This window comes from Acipenser ruthenus, chromosome 44 (assembly GCF_902713425.1).
Source record: "Acipenser ruthenus chromosome 44, fAciRut3.2 maternal haplotype, whole genome shotgun sequence".
Taxonomy (NCBI): Eukaryota; Metazoa; Chordata; class Actinopteri; order Acipenseriformes; family Acipenseridae; genus Acipenser; species Acipenser ruthenus.
The window spans coordinates 9,126,257-9,142,677 of record NC_081232.1 but is presented as its reverse complement, the minus strand read 5'-3'; the positions used below and the strand labels follow the sequence as shown (position 1 = coordinate 9,142,677).

Genomic DNA, 16,421 nt, shown 5'->3' with positions numbered 1-16,421 from the left:
TTACAGGTGTTACACACTGAGCGCTGGATTAACATGTTATAGGTGTTACACACTGAGCGCTGGATTAACATGTTATAGGTGTTACACACTGAGCGCTGGATTAACATGTTATAGGTGTTACACACTGAGCGCTGGTTTAACATGTTATAGGTGTTACACACCAGCGCCAGTAGGCACTGAGCGCTTTTCACCTGCGTATCGGGTGATTATAGACGATGCGTTACATGAGTTGAGAGGGAGGGAGGAGCGAGCGGAGAGTGTCACTATAATGAACGAGAAGTTATATGCTAATATTTGGATGAATAATAAGAGCTCTATATCCATATGTTTAGGGTTCATAAATCCTCCGAGAATACAATATACAGCTCCGGCCAAACGCGTTGCATCCCCCTCTATATAGAATGAACTAATTGTGCTTCATGAAGTCTATGTATTAATATCAATGTGGGGACAACATTTGAGAAAATGATTATTAACTATTTCTTAGCAGACGCCCTTATCCAGGGCGCCTTAAAATTGTTACAAGATAGCACATTATTTGTACATACAATTACATTATTTAGCACATTATTTTTACATACAATTACCCATTTATACAGTTGGGTTTTTACTGGAGCAATCTATGCAAAGTAAGGGTACAGCAGCAGTGTCGCCCCCTCCCGGGACTGAACCCACGACGCTCCTGTCAAGAGTCCAGAGCCCTAACCAATACTCCACGCTTGGCCGGAGCTGTATATTGTATTCTTGGAGGATTTATGAATCCTAAACATATGGATCGATAGCTCTTATTCATCCAAATATCAGCATTTCACTTCTCGTTCATTATAGTGACACTCTCCGCTCGCTCCTCCCTCCTCTCAACTATACTGTTATGATGGCACTGATAGAGTAAAAGTGAAAGTGTTTTCGCACAGAAATGCCTCTCTTGTTTGCCTAGCTGAAAACAAGAAAACCGACATTTTGAGACACTCCCGAAAAGAACAAAACCTTCCACTGGACGGCTGAGGCAACGAGAAGAACGAAAAAGGTACAGAGAGAGAGAGAGAGAGAGAGAGAGAGATGAATTGCGTTTGCCTGACTATTATAAAACAGTACTATTAATATCCGTGTAAAAACCAACCCCATAATACAATGGTGAGTCTTCTGCTGTTTCTAGCGGTTCTTTTTACGAGAGTGGAAGAAAAATCGAGCAGTAGTTTGTGGATTTTCAATATTACTAATATTACAAGAAAACCTCAAACTAGCGCTGCCATTTTACACCAGGGCTGAAGAAACAGGAACTCTCACATGTTACCGACCTGCACAGAAAGGGTAGTGAGTATTTATAGGAGGAACTTGTTTTGTGCAGCTGTTGCACTTTATAAACGAGGGGAAACGCCAGTGAAACCAGCCGGCTTAGTGCCAGTTAAGATCCTACCGATACAACACCATATTATATAAGAAATAAATATATTAACGGGTCGACGAATTATTAGTGGTCACTTGTTAAATACCTGGAAACTCTCACATGTTACCGACCTGCACAGAAAGGGTAGTGAGTATTTATAGGAGGAACTTGTTTTTCATATAACCAGAAGACTTAACCACAAGACCACGCAATAAATCATTTACAAGTATTTAACTTGACAGACCCACTGAAGTGACCCCGTTAATTATATATATATATATATATATATATATATATATATATATATATATATATATATATATATATATATATATATATATATATATATATATATATATACACACACACTAGCAATTTAGTTTGTTGTCGACTTTCACCCTGTGTGGAGTTTTGTCGAGTTCAAAGAGAAGTCCCCACAAATACAGGAATGCAATTACTGGCAGTCTTGTGACTTGGGTTTTTCAAGCTAATTTCCCAGCCCCCTTACGATGCGGGTCTCTATAGCGAGTCTGTGAAAGTTTTTGCACAGAAATTCCTGTCTTTGTTCGCCTAGCTAAAAACAACAAGAAAGAAAAAATCATTTTTGAATAAATAACTTCAATCAACACATGCTCAGTTATGCCACACAATATTTTCTTCAACTTTTCAGTTACAACAAAGTGATGTGTTTATATATATATAAAATAAAGATTGATTGATATGTTTGGAGTTTATATTGAAAATGAAGCGACGTGATGCCGGAGTGTTGAGTTTCAATTTAAAACAACGGGGTGTCGGCGCTACAGAATAATAAACATGCTAATAAGCTTCGGGTAGAAGTATTATACATCCCATCGATTCTAATGATTACTTTTCAGAACATTTATCAACTGCAGTAAATGTCCACTGATACTGCCACCAGCTTCAGGCACAACTTCAGTAAGACTTTCAGCACGAAGGAGCGACACTAAACAGCATCCATACTGGGAAACATTAGACCGCCGTAGACACACGTTGGTGTATTAGATCAGTTTAGTGCCGTGTTATTTTCCCTAGCCCTGTATACAGGTCTGCAGTGTTGAAATAGTTCAAACTAAATGGCCTTGTGACCATTCATGCTGTCCCTTTGGAAGAAAAAAACTGTCCATAGTTCTGTGCTTCTGCATTTTCAATCGAGACGCAATGTTTGCTTTGCCTATCATTAAAAACGGCTATCTAGCACTGTTACACAACCTCAAATAAACAGGGTTTCACTTAAATAGGTACAATGCATTCCATACATATTGGTTACAAATCTGATGAGCTATACTTCTTTAAACAAAATGTAAATGCCACACCGGCGAGAGGGGAGTGCGTAACGTAAGCCCCTGGAATAAAGAATAAAGCCAGACTACGCCACCTTATGTTTAGAAAAAATAAGGAATTCTGTTCTATTATAATTACCTTCTACTTTCATTAGTACACAGGTTCGAGATATCAACTAAGGGGGACAGCAACCAGCCTACAACCCACAGCAATGAACAGAGACAGTAAGTATTATTATTATTATTATTATTATTATTATTATTATTATTATTATTATTATTATTATTATTATTATTTATTTCTTAGCAGACGCCCTTATCCAGGGCGACTTACAGTCGTAAACAAAAATACATTTCAAGAATCACAGTACAAGTAATAATACAATTAAGAGCAAGATAAATACAATGACTTTGGTTCTAGCAAGTACAGGTATATGACAAAATACGATTCAATAACGGAGCAGATAACAGTGTCAGTGATAGTTACATCAGGATATGATTAAATACAAAATACTACAGATTAAATAACACTTGTGACAGATTACAGTAGTCTCTAAAGTACAGGATTAAATGCAGTAAAATAGGGAGCAGATAAGAGCAAGTAAAGCGCTTTAAGGAATAGTGATAAAGTGTCCAGAGGGAAAAGAGGAGGAGTGGTACAGGTGCTGTCCGAAGAGGTGAGTCTTGAGGAGGCGCCGGAATGTGGTCAGGGACTGGGCAGTCCTGACATCTGTAGGAAGGTTATTCCACCACTGCGGGGGTGAGGGTGGAGAAGGAGATTGTTCTTTATTAAAATTGTTCTTTATTAAAAACAGGTCATACTCAAGACTTGGCATTTATGATAATGTAGCATACCTCGTTGCTAGCGTGAAGGGTAAAATAGGAGAAACAGCAGTTTAATGTACATAACCAGTCCTTGTTTAATATTGCACTTGCCCTGGCTGGATTGTCGGTAGGGGATGTGGTTCCAATCTCCTGCCACCCAAATTTCAAACTGCTCAATTATCCCTTTCCCAACAGGGGGGCTCCACTCCACCACAGACTAATAACCCTGAGACTGTCCCAGAGTCGGGTGAGTGGAGAGAGATGTTTCAATCTGTTACTAGGCAGGACCTCCACTCTCGATCTAGAGTAGGGTATTGCACACGGTACAGGTTTCCTGATAAGAAATAAGGAAAGGATCAGTGCACTTCAAGACTCATTCAATTTATCTCCTGGTTTACACAATGAATTAAAATAGTATAATAATAATAAAATAAAAAAAACTAAAATTGGTAAAATTACTAATTAAAATTAATCACAACACATATCTATAGCAGCGATATATATATATAGTTCTGGTTGTAATGTCAGGCAGGGAACAGGGAAAAGACTCCGCTGATATCAACAGTTATAATACAATATAACAATAGCTCAATGAAAGGTGCGTGACTCTAATGTAGTTTAAGCATAATGCACCACAACAAGACAACAACACTTAGCTGGTTGATAGATGTAACGCCCCCCAACTTCCAGCGTCTCTCTGGGCAGCTCTCTCTCTCTCATAAAGTGCTCGTGCTCTTTGCTTCTCTCTGGTCAGCGCCGCTCAGCTGGTCGTCTTCGGCTCCTCACGTCCTGACTTCTCTTTACTCTCGTTCTCAGTCCACAAATTTTTCCGTGTAGCTTCCTGCAGCTCCCCAAATTCCTCACTTCCTGGTCCCGTGCTGCTGTCTGCGACACCCCGATCTGCTCTCTTTCTGTGGTCTCGTGTCTGTTTTCTTTTTTTTCAATCTGCTGATTTCTGTCTCTTTGCTTTCTTTCTCTCTGTTGATTTCCGTCTCATCTGTGTCCGTCTTTCTGTATTCTCTTCTCTTCTATCTTCTGTTCTGTCCTTTTTCTTTTTTTTTCGTCTCCCCGCCCCAACCTACACCTGTGATCCAAACATAATCCAGGCGGTCCATCCAGTGGCATCGCCATGGGAACAGGCAACAGCAGCGTCTGTACAAAACATAAAAACACATCGTTAATCAATACACCAAACGTGTTTAAATTAAACAAACCATTCAAACAACACATTGTGAGAAAAAAGGAAAGAATTAAATAAAACATTCTAAAGTCACAATAATATAATTCAATAATTACACACACATTTGTCACTCATGACATAAATACATAAAAAAAACACCAGAACACGAATTACCAGAGAGAGAATAAAAGACTCGTGTCTCTATATGTAGCCTGTAGCTGTGTGTGGCGTGACAGTGCAGATTAGACAACCACGAGCTGATCATGCGATCGTCACCCGGATTGTGCCAAAGAATCATAGAACACAAAGGAAATCGAGGAAACAAAAAGGAAACAGTGGTCAAGATTTGATATGATTTGGTCACAAGAGGACAATGGACAGCTCTGGGCAGCTTACAGGCAAGCCCGCAGGTGCCCAGACAGACTACAGGGGTCGCTGGTGTGCAGTGAGCCGAGGACACCCTGGCCGACCTAAAACTATTGTATTATTTTCTCATTATGATTAATAGCATCGCTGGTTCTCTGTGTGTTGAATTGCATGAGTCAATGAACCGGTGTACTGTCACAATATGCCTCCCCGTCAGAATGTGCTACTGGTAGCAAAATCTGACAGCTATAGATGCAACAGTTTGTCTCCCAATCAGAAATGGCTACCCCTGTTTGTTTTTTTTGGTTACAATGGGGGGGGGGAGGGGTGTAAAGATGGTAATAAATCGACGGGTCGTATTGTGGTGTCAAACTGCTACCCCTATTTATACAGTAGGGGGGGAGGGGGAAAAGTAATCATTATTTGGTAGATGACAAGATTAATACATTCATCTCAATATTATTTTTATTAAAACTATTGTATTGAATCACATGAGTTCATGAGCTAAAATACAAACTAAACTTTTCACTCTTTTCTGTTTTAGACATTTTAAAAAGGGAGAATGAGAGTCTGGAAAAAGGTACGTGTATAAATAATCTGCAGAAAGAAAGTTTCCATTTCAATCTCCCTTTATCAGAAACCCTAGCAGTTCTAATTCTAAATGCTCTGCAGTTTGTTTGGAGAATATTAAAGAGTTACAAACACACGTCTCTGTTGTGATTGAACTACATTTAAAACTGAAGTGAGGGAATGCTGTACTGCCAATGAAACGAAGGCAAAATCATCCATTGGACAACGTGTTTGAGCATTGGGACCATGTTTGGTCTTCTAAGTATATTAATAATGTAACTAATGCAGTGAAATCTAGTCACATCACCCTTAATGATGAATCTCAACTGTTCCAAATTAGTAAAACTAACATAGCTGTCTTTGTTTGTGTCTTTTAGAAAAGGAGGATCTTCAGAAGAATTATGGCAAGATTAATACATTCATCTCAATATTCTTTTTATTAAACTATTGTATTGAATCACATGAGTTCATGAGCCGAAATGCAAACTTAACGTTTCACTCTTTTCTGTTTTAGAGACTTTAAAAAGGGAGAAAAAGAACGTTGAAGATGGTAAGATCATTATAATCCATATAAAGGCAGTCTGTACAATTTCAAATACAATTGATCAGAAATATGTTATTATTTTATTAAAGTAACACTGAAAACCAATTGTTGGTAGAATATTAAAGAGTTCAGATCTCTGTTGTGGTTTCATTACATTTAAAACTGAAATGGGGGGAATGCTTCTGCACTTAATGAAATGGTTTCTGTGTGTTTCATTCCTAGATTTTGAAGAACTTCGAAGGAAAACCAGTAAGAATATGTGTTGTGTTTTTAGTATCGAGGATTTCTGTCTTTCTATCTCATATAAGTGAATTCAACACGTGAGGGGTGTGTCTTACTGTAGAAGAGACGTCATCTCAAGTGCAGTTTTAAGCTTCTGAAATTCAATCTCTTCAATCTGTTTTAAACAGAGACTCTCTACAAACGAAGTCATACATTCTTATTAATTACAAAAAAATGAAGATAGTTCTCGAGAACGACTATGAAACAGAAGTGTTCTTTAGAATTGTGTCTCTAAACAGGATGACCTCATTTGAGATAATAAGCTGACATAATAAGATTGATGAGACAGTAGTACCTAAAAGTATAGTGATATGAACCATTGGATTGCTGCTTGTATTATTTTCTCATTATGAATAATAGCATCGCTGGTTCTCTGTGTGTCTTGAATCACATGAGTTAATGAACCAGAACACAAGCTAAACTTTTCACTCTTTTCTGTTTTAGACATTTTAAAAAGAGAGAATGAGAGACTGGTAAAAGGTAAGTGTATAAATAATCTGCAGAAAGAAAGTTTCCATTTCAATCTCCCTTTATCAGAAACCCTAGCAGTTCTAATTCTAAATGCTCTGCAGTTTGTTTGGAGAATATTAAAGAGTTACAAACACACGTCTCTGTTGTGATTGAACTACATTTAAAACTGAAGTGAGGGAATGCTGTACTGCCAATGAAACGAAGGCAAAATCATCCATTGGACAACGTGTTTGAGCATTGGGACCATGTTTGGTCTTCTAAGTATATTAATAATGTAACTAATGCAGTGAAATCTAGTCACATCACCCTTAATGATGAATCTCAACTGTTCCAAATTAGTAAAACTAACATAGCTGTCTTTGTTTGTGTCTTTTAGAAAAGGAGGATCTTCAGAAGAATTATGGCAAGATTAATACATTCATCTCAATATTCTTTTTATTAAACTATTGTATTGAATCACATGAGTTCATGAGCCGAAATGCAAACTTAACGTTTCACTCTTTTCTGTTTTAGAGACTTTAAAAAGGGAGAAAAAGAACGTTGAAGATGGTAAGATCATTATAATCCATATAAAGGCAGTCTGTACAATTTCAAATACAATTGATCAGAAATATGTTATTATTTTATTAAAGTAACACTGAAAACCAATTGTTGGTAGAATATTAAAGAGTTCAGATCTCTGTTGTGGTTTCATTACATTTAAAACTGAAATGGGGGGAATGCTTCACAGGAGGCTGTGTGGTCGAGTGGTTAAAGAAACGGGCTTGTAACCAGAAGGTCCCCGGTTCAAATCCCACCTCAACCACTGACTCGTTGTGTGACCCTGAGCAAGTCACTTCACCTCCTTGTGCTCCGTCTTTCGGGTGAGACGTAGTTGTAAGTGACTCTGCAGCTGATGCATAGTTCACACACCCTAGTCTCTGTAAGTCGCCTTGGATAAAGGCGTCTGCTAAATAAACAAATAATAATAATAATAATGCTTCTGCACTTAATGAAATGGTTTCTGTGTGTTTCATTCCTAGATTTTGAAGAACTTCGAAGGAAAACCAGTAAGAATATGTGTTGTGTTTTTAGTATCGAGGATTTCTGTCTTTCTATCTCATATAAGTGAATTCAACACGTGAGGGGTGTGTCTATCTCTAAGTGCAGTTTTAAGCTTCTGAAATTCAATCTCTTCAATCTGTTTTAAACAGAGACTATCTACAAACAAAGTCATACATTCTTATTAATTACAAAAAAATGAAGATAGTTCTCGAGAACGACTATGAAACAGAAGTGTTCTTTAGAATTGTGTCTCTAAACAGGATGACCTCATTTGAGATAATAAGCTGACATAATAAGATTGATGAGACAGTAGTACCTAAAAGTATAGTGATATGAACCATTGGATTGCTGTTTGTATTATTTTCTCATTATGAATAATAGCATCGCTGGTTCTCTGTGTGTCTTGAATTGCACAAGTTTAGAAAAGGAGGATCTTCAGAAGCAATATGGCAAGATTAATACATTCATCTCAATATTCTTTTTATTAAACTATTGTATTGAATCACATGTGTGCATGAGCTAAAATACAAACTAAACTTTTCATTTTTGATCTTTTAGAGATTTATGAAAAGACGGTTGAAGCAGATAAGATCATTATAATCCATATAAAGGCAGTCTGTACAATTTCAAATGCAGTTGATCAGAAACACGTTATTATTTTAATAAAGTAACACTGAAAACCAATTGTAGGGAGAATATTAAATAGTTCAGATCTCTGTTGTGGTTTCATTACATTTAAAACTGAAATGGGGGAATGCTTCTGCACTTAATGAAATGGTTTCTGTGTTTCATTCCTAGATTTTAAAGACCTTCAAAGGAATACCAGTAAGAATATGTGTTGTGTTTTTTGTATCGAGGATTTCTGTCTTTCTATCTCATATAAGTGAATTCAACATGTGAGGGGTGTGTCTTACTGTAGAAGAGATGTCATCTCTAAATGCAGTTTTAAGCTTCTGAAATTCAATCTCTTCAATCTGTTTTAAACAGAGACTCCCTACAAACAAAGTCATAGATTCTTATTAATTGCAAAAAATGAAGATAGTTCTCGAGAACGACTATGAAACAGAAGTGTTCTTTAGAATTGTGTCTCTAAACAGGATGACCTCATTTGAGATAATAAGCTGACATAATAAGATTGATGAGACAGTAGTACCTAAAAGTGTAGTAATATGAACCATTGGATTCCAGTTTGTATTATTTTCTTATTCTGAATAATAGCATCGCTGGTTCTCTGTGTGTCTTGAATTGCATGAGTTAATGACCAGAACACAAACTAAACTTTTCACTCTTTTCTGTTTTAGACAGTTTAAAAAGCGAGAATGAGAGACTGGTAAAAGGTAAGTGTATAAATAATCTGCAGAAAGAAAGTTTCCATTTCAATCTCCCTTTATCAGAAACCCTAGCAGTTCTAATTCTAAATGCTCTGCAGTCTGTTTGGAGAATATTAAAGAGTTACAAACACACGTCTCTGTTGTGATTGAACTACATTTAAAACTGAAATGAGGGAATGCTGTACCGCTAATGAAATGATGGCAAAATCATCCATTGGAGAACGTGTTTGAGCATTGGGACCATGTTTGGTCTTATAAGTATATTAATAATGTAACTAATGCAATGAAATCTAGTCACATCACCCTTAATGATGAATCTCAACTGTTCTAAACTAGTAAAACTAACCAAGCTGTCTTTCTTTATGTCTTTTAGAAAAGGAGGCTCTTCAGAAGAATTATGGCAAGATTAATACATTCATCTCAATATTCTTTACATATGGTTAAACCATTGTATTGCATCAGACGAGTTCATGAGCCAAAATACAAACTCAACTTTTCATTTTTTATCTTCTAGAGACCTTAAAAAAGGAGAAAGAGAAGGTTGAAGCAGGTAAGATCATTATAATCCATATAAAGGCAGTCTGAACAATTTCAAATGCAATTGATCAGAAATCTTGTACTTTATTAAAATAACACTGAAAATCAATTGTAGGCAGACTATTAAATAGTTCAGAACTCTGTTGTGATTGAACTACATTTAAAACTGAAATGAGGGAATGCTGTACCGCTAATGAAATGAAGGCAAAATCATCCATTGGACAACATGATTGAGTTTTTTCACCGTTTTTGGTCTTCTAAGCATATTAATAATGTTACTAATACACTCTTCTAAACTAGTACAACTAACCAAGCTGTCTTTGTTTGTGTCTTCTAGAAAAGGAGGATCTTCAGAAGAAATATGGCAAGATTAATACATTCATCTCATTATTCTTTTTATTAAATTAAACCTTGTATTGCATCACATGAGTTCATGAGCCGAAATACAAACTCAACTTTTCATTTTTTATCTTTTAGAGATTTATAAAGAGGAGGTTGAAGCAGGTAAGATCATTATAATCAATATAAAGGCAGTGTGAACAATTTCAAATGCAATTGATCAGAAACACGTTATTATTTTAATGAAGTAACACTGAAAACCAATTGTAGGGAGAATATTAAATAGTTCAGAACTCTGTTGTGGTTTCATTACATTGAAAACTGAAATGGGGGAATGCTTCTGCACTTAATGAAATGGTTTCTCTGTTTTTCATTCCTAGATTTTGAAGAACTTCGAAGGAAAACCAGTAAGCACATGTGTTGTGTTTTTTGTATCGAGGATTTCTGTCTTTCTATCTCATATGTGAATTGACTGAATTCAACACATGTGGGGTGTGTCTTGTTGTAGAAGAGACGTATCTCAAGCTTCTGAAATTCAATGTCTTCAAACTGTGTCTGTTTTAAAAAGGGACTCCCTACAAACAAAGTCATACATTCTTATTAATTACAGAAATGAAGATAGCTCTCGAACTACTATGAAACAGAAGTGTTTTTTAGAATTGTGTTCTCTGTACAGGATGACCTCATTTGAGATTATAAGCTGTGCTCTCATTGGATCACTTCAATATTAATAAACTCCTGGTCTCTCTCTCATTATTTTTTTTTCATTATGAATAATAAGTCATCTTTCAAAACTTTTTCATTAGGTGTATTGAAAAAAGCAGTTGCTATTGGTGTCAGGTTTAATTGATTAGTTCAGATGTGTGAATTATTTAACAGGGATCAAACCCTCTGTACCAAGATGTGTGTAGATTAGAAGAGTCCCATTAAGGGTGTGTTTGGACACTAATTATAATTTATAGTGGCAATTTCCTCCCACCCTTAACTATACTCTCTTCTCTCAAACAGACGCATGCGGCTATGCCTTTGACAGAGGTATAACATTTTAATCTGCATTAATACACTTACAGTAATCAGAATCCACAGATTCATTCTCTTACACTTGATTCATTCTTCTATTCATTTATTTCAGAATGGAAACCAATAACTGAAGCTCGTGGTAAGTTTGAATTTAATAAATCATATTTTCTCATAATTCTCTTTGAACACAATTAGGGGGCTTGGTTTTATTTTTTTGAAATATGTGTTTTAAAAATATGTTCAATGTAGCATCGCTTGCAATTTCTAATGTAATATACTTTATGGGAGAAAAAAATAACATTAAATGTTTCTGTGTTTCCAGTTACAATAACTTTAAAATCTGTCTAAATACCGTTGTTATGATCAAAGAATGAAAGTGTTGTTGTTCATCATCGTGAGAGAGAGAAAGCATCAATAATCAAGTTCCCTGCTTTTCCTGTGATTCTCAATAACACACTCTTCTCATTCCTTTACCCCAGTCAATGTGACTCTAGACCCTGACACAGCCAGCCCCAGCCTCACAGTCTCTGAAGATGGCTCACGAGTGAGATTCACAGGGGAGAGATCAGCAGAGTGGCCCAGTGTGCTGGGCAGGGAGGGGTTCACCTCAGGGAGGCACTACTGGGAGGTGGAGGTGGGGGTGAAGGGCTACTGGTACCTAGGGGTCTCCACACACCCTCATGAGAAGAGCATACCTGAGAAACCAGGGGAGGGCTACTGGCTTGTGAGGCTGGTTAGAGGGAAGACCTGTACAGCTGTGAGCCAGGGAATCAGATCAGGGGATCAGATCTTAAATCTGGAGAAGATCTGTAAGGTGTGGGGGGTGTATCTGGATCACGAGGGAGGGAGGCTGTCATTTTACAATGTAGAAACCAGATCTCACATCCATACTTTAGAAGGCTCATTCCCCGGGCAGGTCTACCCCATTTTCAGCCCAGGATCACATGATAAAGCACCCTTGATAATCAATGCAACTGTGAAGAATGTGTAGTCCTCACAAGTAGCCTGCTATTTATTTATTTATATATATACAGTGTATATATATATATATATATATATATATATATATATATATAATCAGATATATATTACACACAGACAGACACTATGTTATCACCTACAGCATGTTTAGGAAATGAAGTAATGGGTGCTGAAGTGATTTTAAGAATAAATGAAAGGGTGCCCAGTTATGTGTTGTGGATTCTAATTGAAAGACATGGATATTTTAACAACACATTGACACCACGATTTTATTTGAAATATTTAGACTCGTATTTCCTCAATCAGATATCCTGCTTGCATATTCATATTAGATTTGCTGGTTTAAGAGTGGTCTTGGTTTGTACAGAAAAGCCACATGGATGAATGCTCGCTTTTCCATGTAGTTGATATTTACACTGAAGCTGGAATATCACCTGGATATTATTGCTGGCTGAGATTAATGTTCTGACTTGTGCTATATTGATGCTAATCGTCTTTTACATCATTTCATTGTATTTTACTAACTTTTTGATAAAATTAAGATTACATATTTAACAATACACTGCATTCTGTATTATATATAGCTGTGTGATGCAGTGTGTAACTATTGCAGGTTGTGTTTTATTTCTTGTTTCTGTTTCCACTGTTCTGTGTGTTTTAAATATGGCAGCACCCTAAATAAAGGAATGCCATTGTAACCATGACTACAGGGGGTTCATTCATTCACTGCAGACTTCAATGACAGTTTTTCTCAAGTGCCAAAGCACCCTTACAGATGCAATTATTAAAAACACTGGGGCAGTTTACAAACAAAAACTGAAAAGCGTGACAACAGATCCCTCGCGCTTCTTTGGTCATGACAGTTCTGCTTCCACGTTTACATGAGAGTTTATTTTAGAGAGAGAATTTAGTCGTCCAAATGCAAACGACCTCATTGATAATGAAATAATGGGAGGGTTTATTTAAAAATCACCAAACGCGCTGAAAAGAGATGCTGCGCGATAAAGGATATCGTTCAAATAATGCATAGGGGTTTACATGAGGCTTTACGCGCTAGGCAGAGATGAAGAGAAGGTTACCCCCCATCTGTCTAGAATGCAAAAGGCTTGCAGTTAAAACGGTTCATGCTGCCAAGAAGAAGAAAATAAAAATAGTTATTACTATTATTGTTTAGAATTAGTTGTTCTAGAAATGGTAGAAGTATCGTGTACAAAAACCGACAGCGCTCACCAATTCCCATTACTGCTTTTCTTATGCTTCTTAGGCTACTGATGTCCTTTCACACACCCATATATATTAGTCTTAGCCAACTGCGTAACTGTTAATGTGCTAAGCAAAAGGATTATGCGTTCAATAATCACAAATATGCGTTAATGTGGAACAATATATATTAAAAACAATTCATCATGTGTTGGTTTCAAACACAGGTACTTTGTTGAAATATTAAAATTAATTATGCAGGAAATGTGGAAACTTACACAAACATTTAATATAATAAATACATAATTTGTGTGTATTTGCTAATTAGTTATAAGGGTATACAAAATCATAGGCCTACTTACAACGTAGTTGCGACAAAAATTAAGACGCAGACAAACACTGGCTAGATTAAGTCTTGTATGGGAAGAACTCCTTCAGTCCCATGCAATGGGTTTGCAGGAAAGGAATCGTGCATCTATTGCTTTCTTATCTAGAGCTCTCTTTCCAGGAGACACCTTCATCCACTTCGTCCCTATGTACAGACCTCTATTTGTGCATCGGCAGGAAAGACGAATGCGGGCGCATCATCGTCCCTCTGTTTGGTGGGAGGAGGTTATGCTTCACGAGTCTTTCTCTGACGAACATTTTGGGTCATCCGAGCTACGTTTGACCAACTGGTGGAACTCGTACGGGTGGACATGGAGCCGTCACCAATACATGTCCGTACACCTGTGCTGCTGCAGAAGCGAGTGGGTATTGCTCTGTACAAACTTCTCGGACCGCTGATTCGGCAGGATTGGGCACAGCAGAACGGGTGCCCTTCTCAGCGGGAGCTGGGGTTGGCACCTGCAGTTCTCTTGTTATTGTGAGCAGAAATTTGGCACATCAGACGATGCTCCTGGATCAGCAGCTACAGCGTTCAAACCAACTTTAATTTAAAGAAGACCAGTTGTGAATTGTTTCACAGCATCTGTTTTACATGTGAAGCCAAAGAATAATATGTGAAAAAACAGTAACATATCGCATATGCGCACACACTTAGCCCGACATGCGTAAAATGGCTTGATATCCCCAACCATTAGATTTTTCACAAATGATTATTAGTAAAACAGAAGCTGTGAAACAATTCACAATTGGTCTTCTTTAAATTAAAGTTGGTTTGAAAACGCTAGCTGCTGTGGTTGGGGATATCAAGCACTTTTAATTGACGCTGGGGCGGTGGTGTGTATATGCAATATGTTATTGCATTCACAAATTATTCTTAGGCTTCACAGGTAAAACAGAGACTGTGAAACAATTCACATTTGGCATCCTTCAAATTAAAGTTGGTTTGAGCGCTGTAGCTGCTGTAGTTGAGGAGATAACGCGTTTTTACGCGTGTCAGGTAGGCTGTTTGTATTAGTAAGACTGGGATAAGGAAAATCTTACTTACGCTACAGAGGAGGACAGAAAGACCGTATCCCAGAGAAGAGCGTTCTTTTACATAGGGGAAGTGGAGGAGGTATCGTGTTATTTCATGAAAGTCTATCGTTAAGTATTTTGCACGACTGTGGAGTTTGTTGCTATGGGACTAATTAGGCCAATTAGCGCGCAGTTTACCGTGCTTTACCAAAGTGTAATGACACATGAGTCACACACTTTTTTTGCCGTGCACTTTTGGAACGAGCACAATCGTGCGTCATTTGCGCGTAACACGTCATGAATGCACTATAGTAGCGCGATTAAAACTTGCATGTAAACACCGCCAGTGTCTATACCTTTTAGAATTTTGCAGTTAGAGGCGAATTGAAAATCCTGACCTGTCTTAAAGTGTCCTGGAATTGTGGGTCCAGTTTTCAAGTCTACTAGGGGGTGAACTATCTATCATCAACAACTGCTGCTGCAGAGTCGCTTCCAATAGGACCTCGTGTGTTTTACGTCTCATCCAGTGGTGTAGTTCTATATTTACCAGCGAGGGGTCGCTATTACCCACGCCGCCTGCAGTCCCTGTTTCCCCACACACTCAGGACTGCAGTTTATCACTAGTAGGTACGGTATTTGAAAGGGCTAACAAGTGTCCCAATTGATTACAAATTCAAAGAATCAGGTATTGAGGTATTATTGTAAAGCAACTAGACTTGCAGCTATTTATATTAAAGATAAATAAATACACAAATACTGTACATATTTTCACAACCAGTTTCATACACTAATACACACATGATTAACATGCTATTATTATTATTATTATTATTATTATTATTATTATTATTATTTTTACAGCGTTAGGGTCACGTGACTGTAACCCCTCAATATCTGCAGAACGAAGGCTTCCACACAGTGTTCCAAGTTTCACCAGAAAAAAAGCGGCGTTGCCTTATTTTAACAGAAAGGACTCCATTTGTTTCCACCGGATATTGTTTTATCTGCACACGAATATCATTAAAGGGCTCGTTCCAGCGGCTCGGGTCGGCTGGATTGTTATTATTTGAAAGTTTGTATCGCTCTGTTTCTATGGAAGGCCATTCGGGTCAAAAATGTGTTTAGTACGCACTTCGAATATTTAGTACACGTTCTCATTTGACTTCAGTATGTGTTTAAATTCTAATTACTATGCGTCCTAATTTGACCAGTCAGATCGCTGAAAATGAAATGAGAACCAATGCATTTAAAGAAAGCAGCACGTGTAATAAATGATCCAATTTAAAGTCGCCTTATATTTGCCGTGGGATTGGGTGAAGTCTAGTGAAAGATGGACAGACTTGGATCCTCCGAGACGAGATTAAACCTAAGCTTGCAGAGCCTCAGAAATCGCTTCAGTTCAGTGGTAACCCCTCTGTAACTAATATGTCATTTTAAATGTATTGTAGCGTGCACGGGGGAAGACAGCAGTAGGGCTGGTAGGTGACATAATCACACACAAAGCCATAAGCCCGATATACGCTCCTTGCAAAGGAGACGGCTCTTTTGTACAGCGGTATCGGCGCTATGCTTTAGTGCGAGAGGACCCGGGTTCATTATAAGCGTTTGGACGACACGGTGCATGTTCCCGTCATTATAA

At 37.5% G+C, this 16,421-nt stretch overlaps 1 protein-coding gene and 2 long non-coding RNA genes across 3 annotated transcripts in view; all 3 read left to right on the top strand.

Annotated features, from left to right (window-relative positions):
* The first annotated feature begins 1,038 nt into the window (after positions 1 to 1,038).
* LOC117967136 (uncharacterized) lies at positions 1,039 to 6,036 on the top strand. The gene is made up of 3 exons (XR_009311583.1): positions 1,039 to 1,134; positions 2,847 to 2,916; positions 6,010 to 6,036. It is a non-coding gene; the product is annotated as an uncharacterized LOC117967136 (long non-coding RNA).
* A 111-nt stretch (positions 6,037 to 6,147) lies between these two features.
* On the top strand, positions 6,148 to 7,330 carry LOC131709704 (uncharacterized). Its single transcript, XR_009311584.1, has 3 exons — positions 6,148 to 6,182; positions 6,399 to 6,938; positions 7,306 to 7,330. It is a non-coding gene; the product is annotated as an uncharacterized LOC131709704 (long non-coding RNA).
* A 59-nt stretch (positions 7,331 to 7,389) lies between these two features.
* Positions 7,390 to 16,421, top strand: part of LOC131709663 (zinc-binding protein A33-like) — a 34,215-nt gene continuing 25,183 nt past the window's right edge. The window contains exons 1-7 of the mRNA XM_059012235.1: positions 7,390 to 7,393; positions 7,443 to 7,478; positions 7,952 to 7,978; positions 8,772 to 8,798; positions 9,275 to 9,310; positions 9,678 to 9,704; positions 9,819 to 9,854. Coding sequence (XP_058868218.1) covers positions 7,390 to 7,393; positions 7,443 to 7,478; positions 7,952 to 7,978; positions 8,772 to 8,798; positions 9,275 to 9,310; positions 9,678 to 9,704; positions 9,819 to 9,854 — 193 coding nt within the window. The remainder of the gene's footprint in view (positions 7,394 to 7,442; positions 7,479 to 7,951; positions 7,979 to 8,771; positions 8,799 to 9,274; positions 9,311 to 9,677; positions 9,705 to 9,818; positions 9,855 to 16,421) is intronic.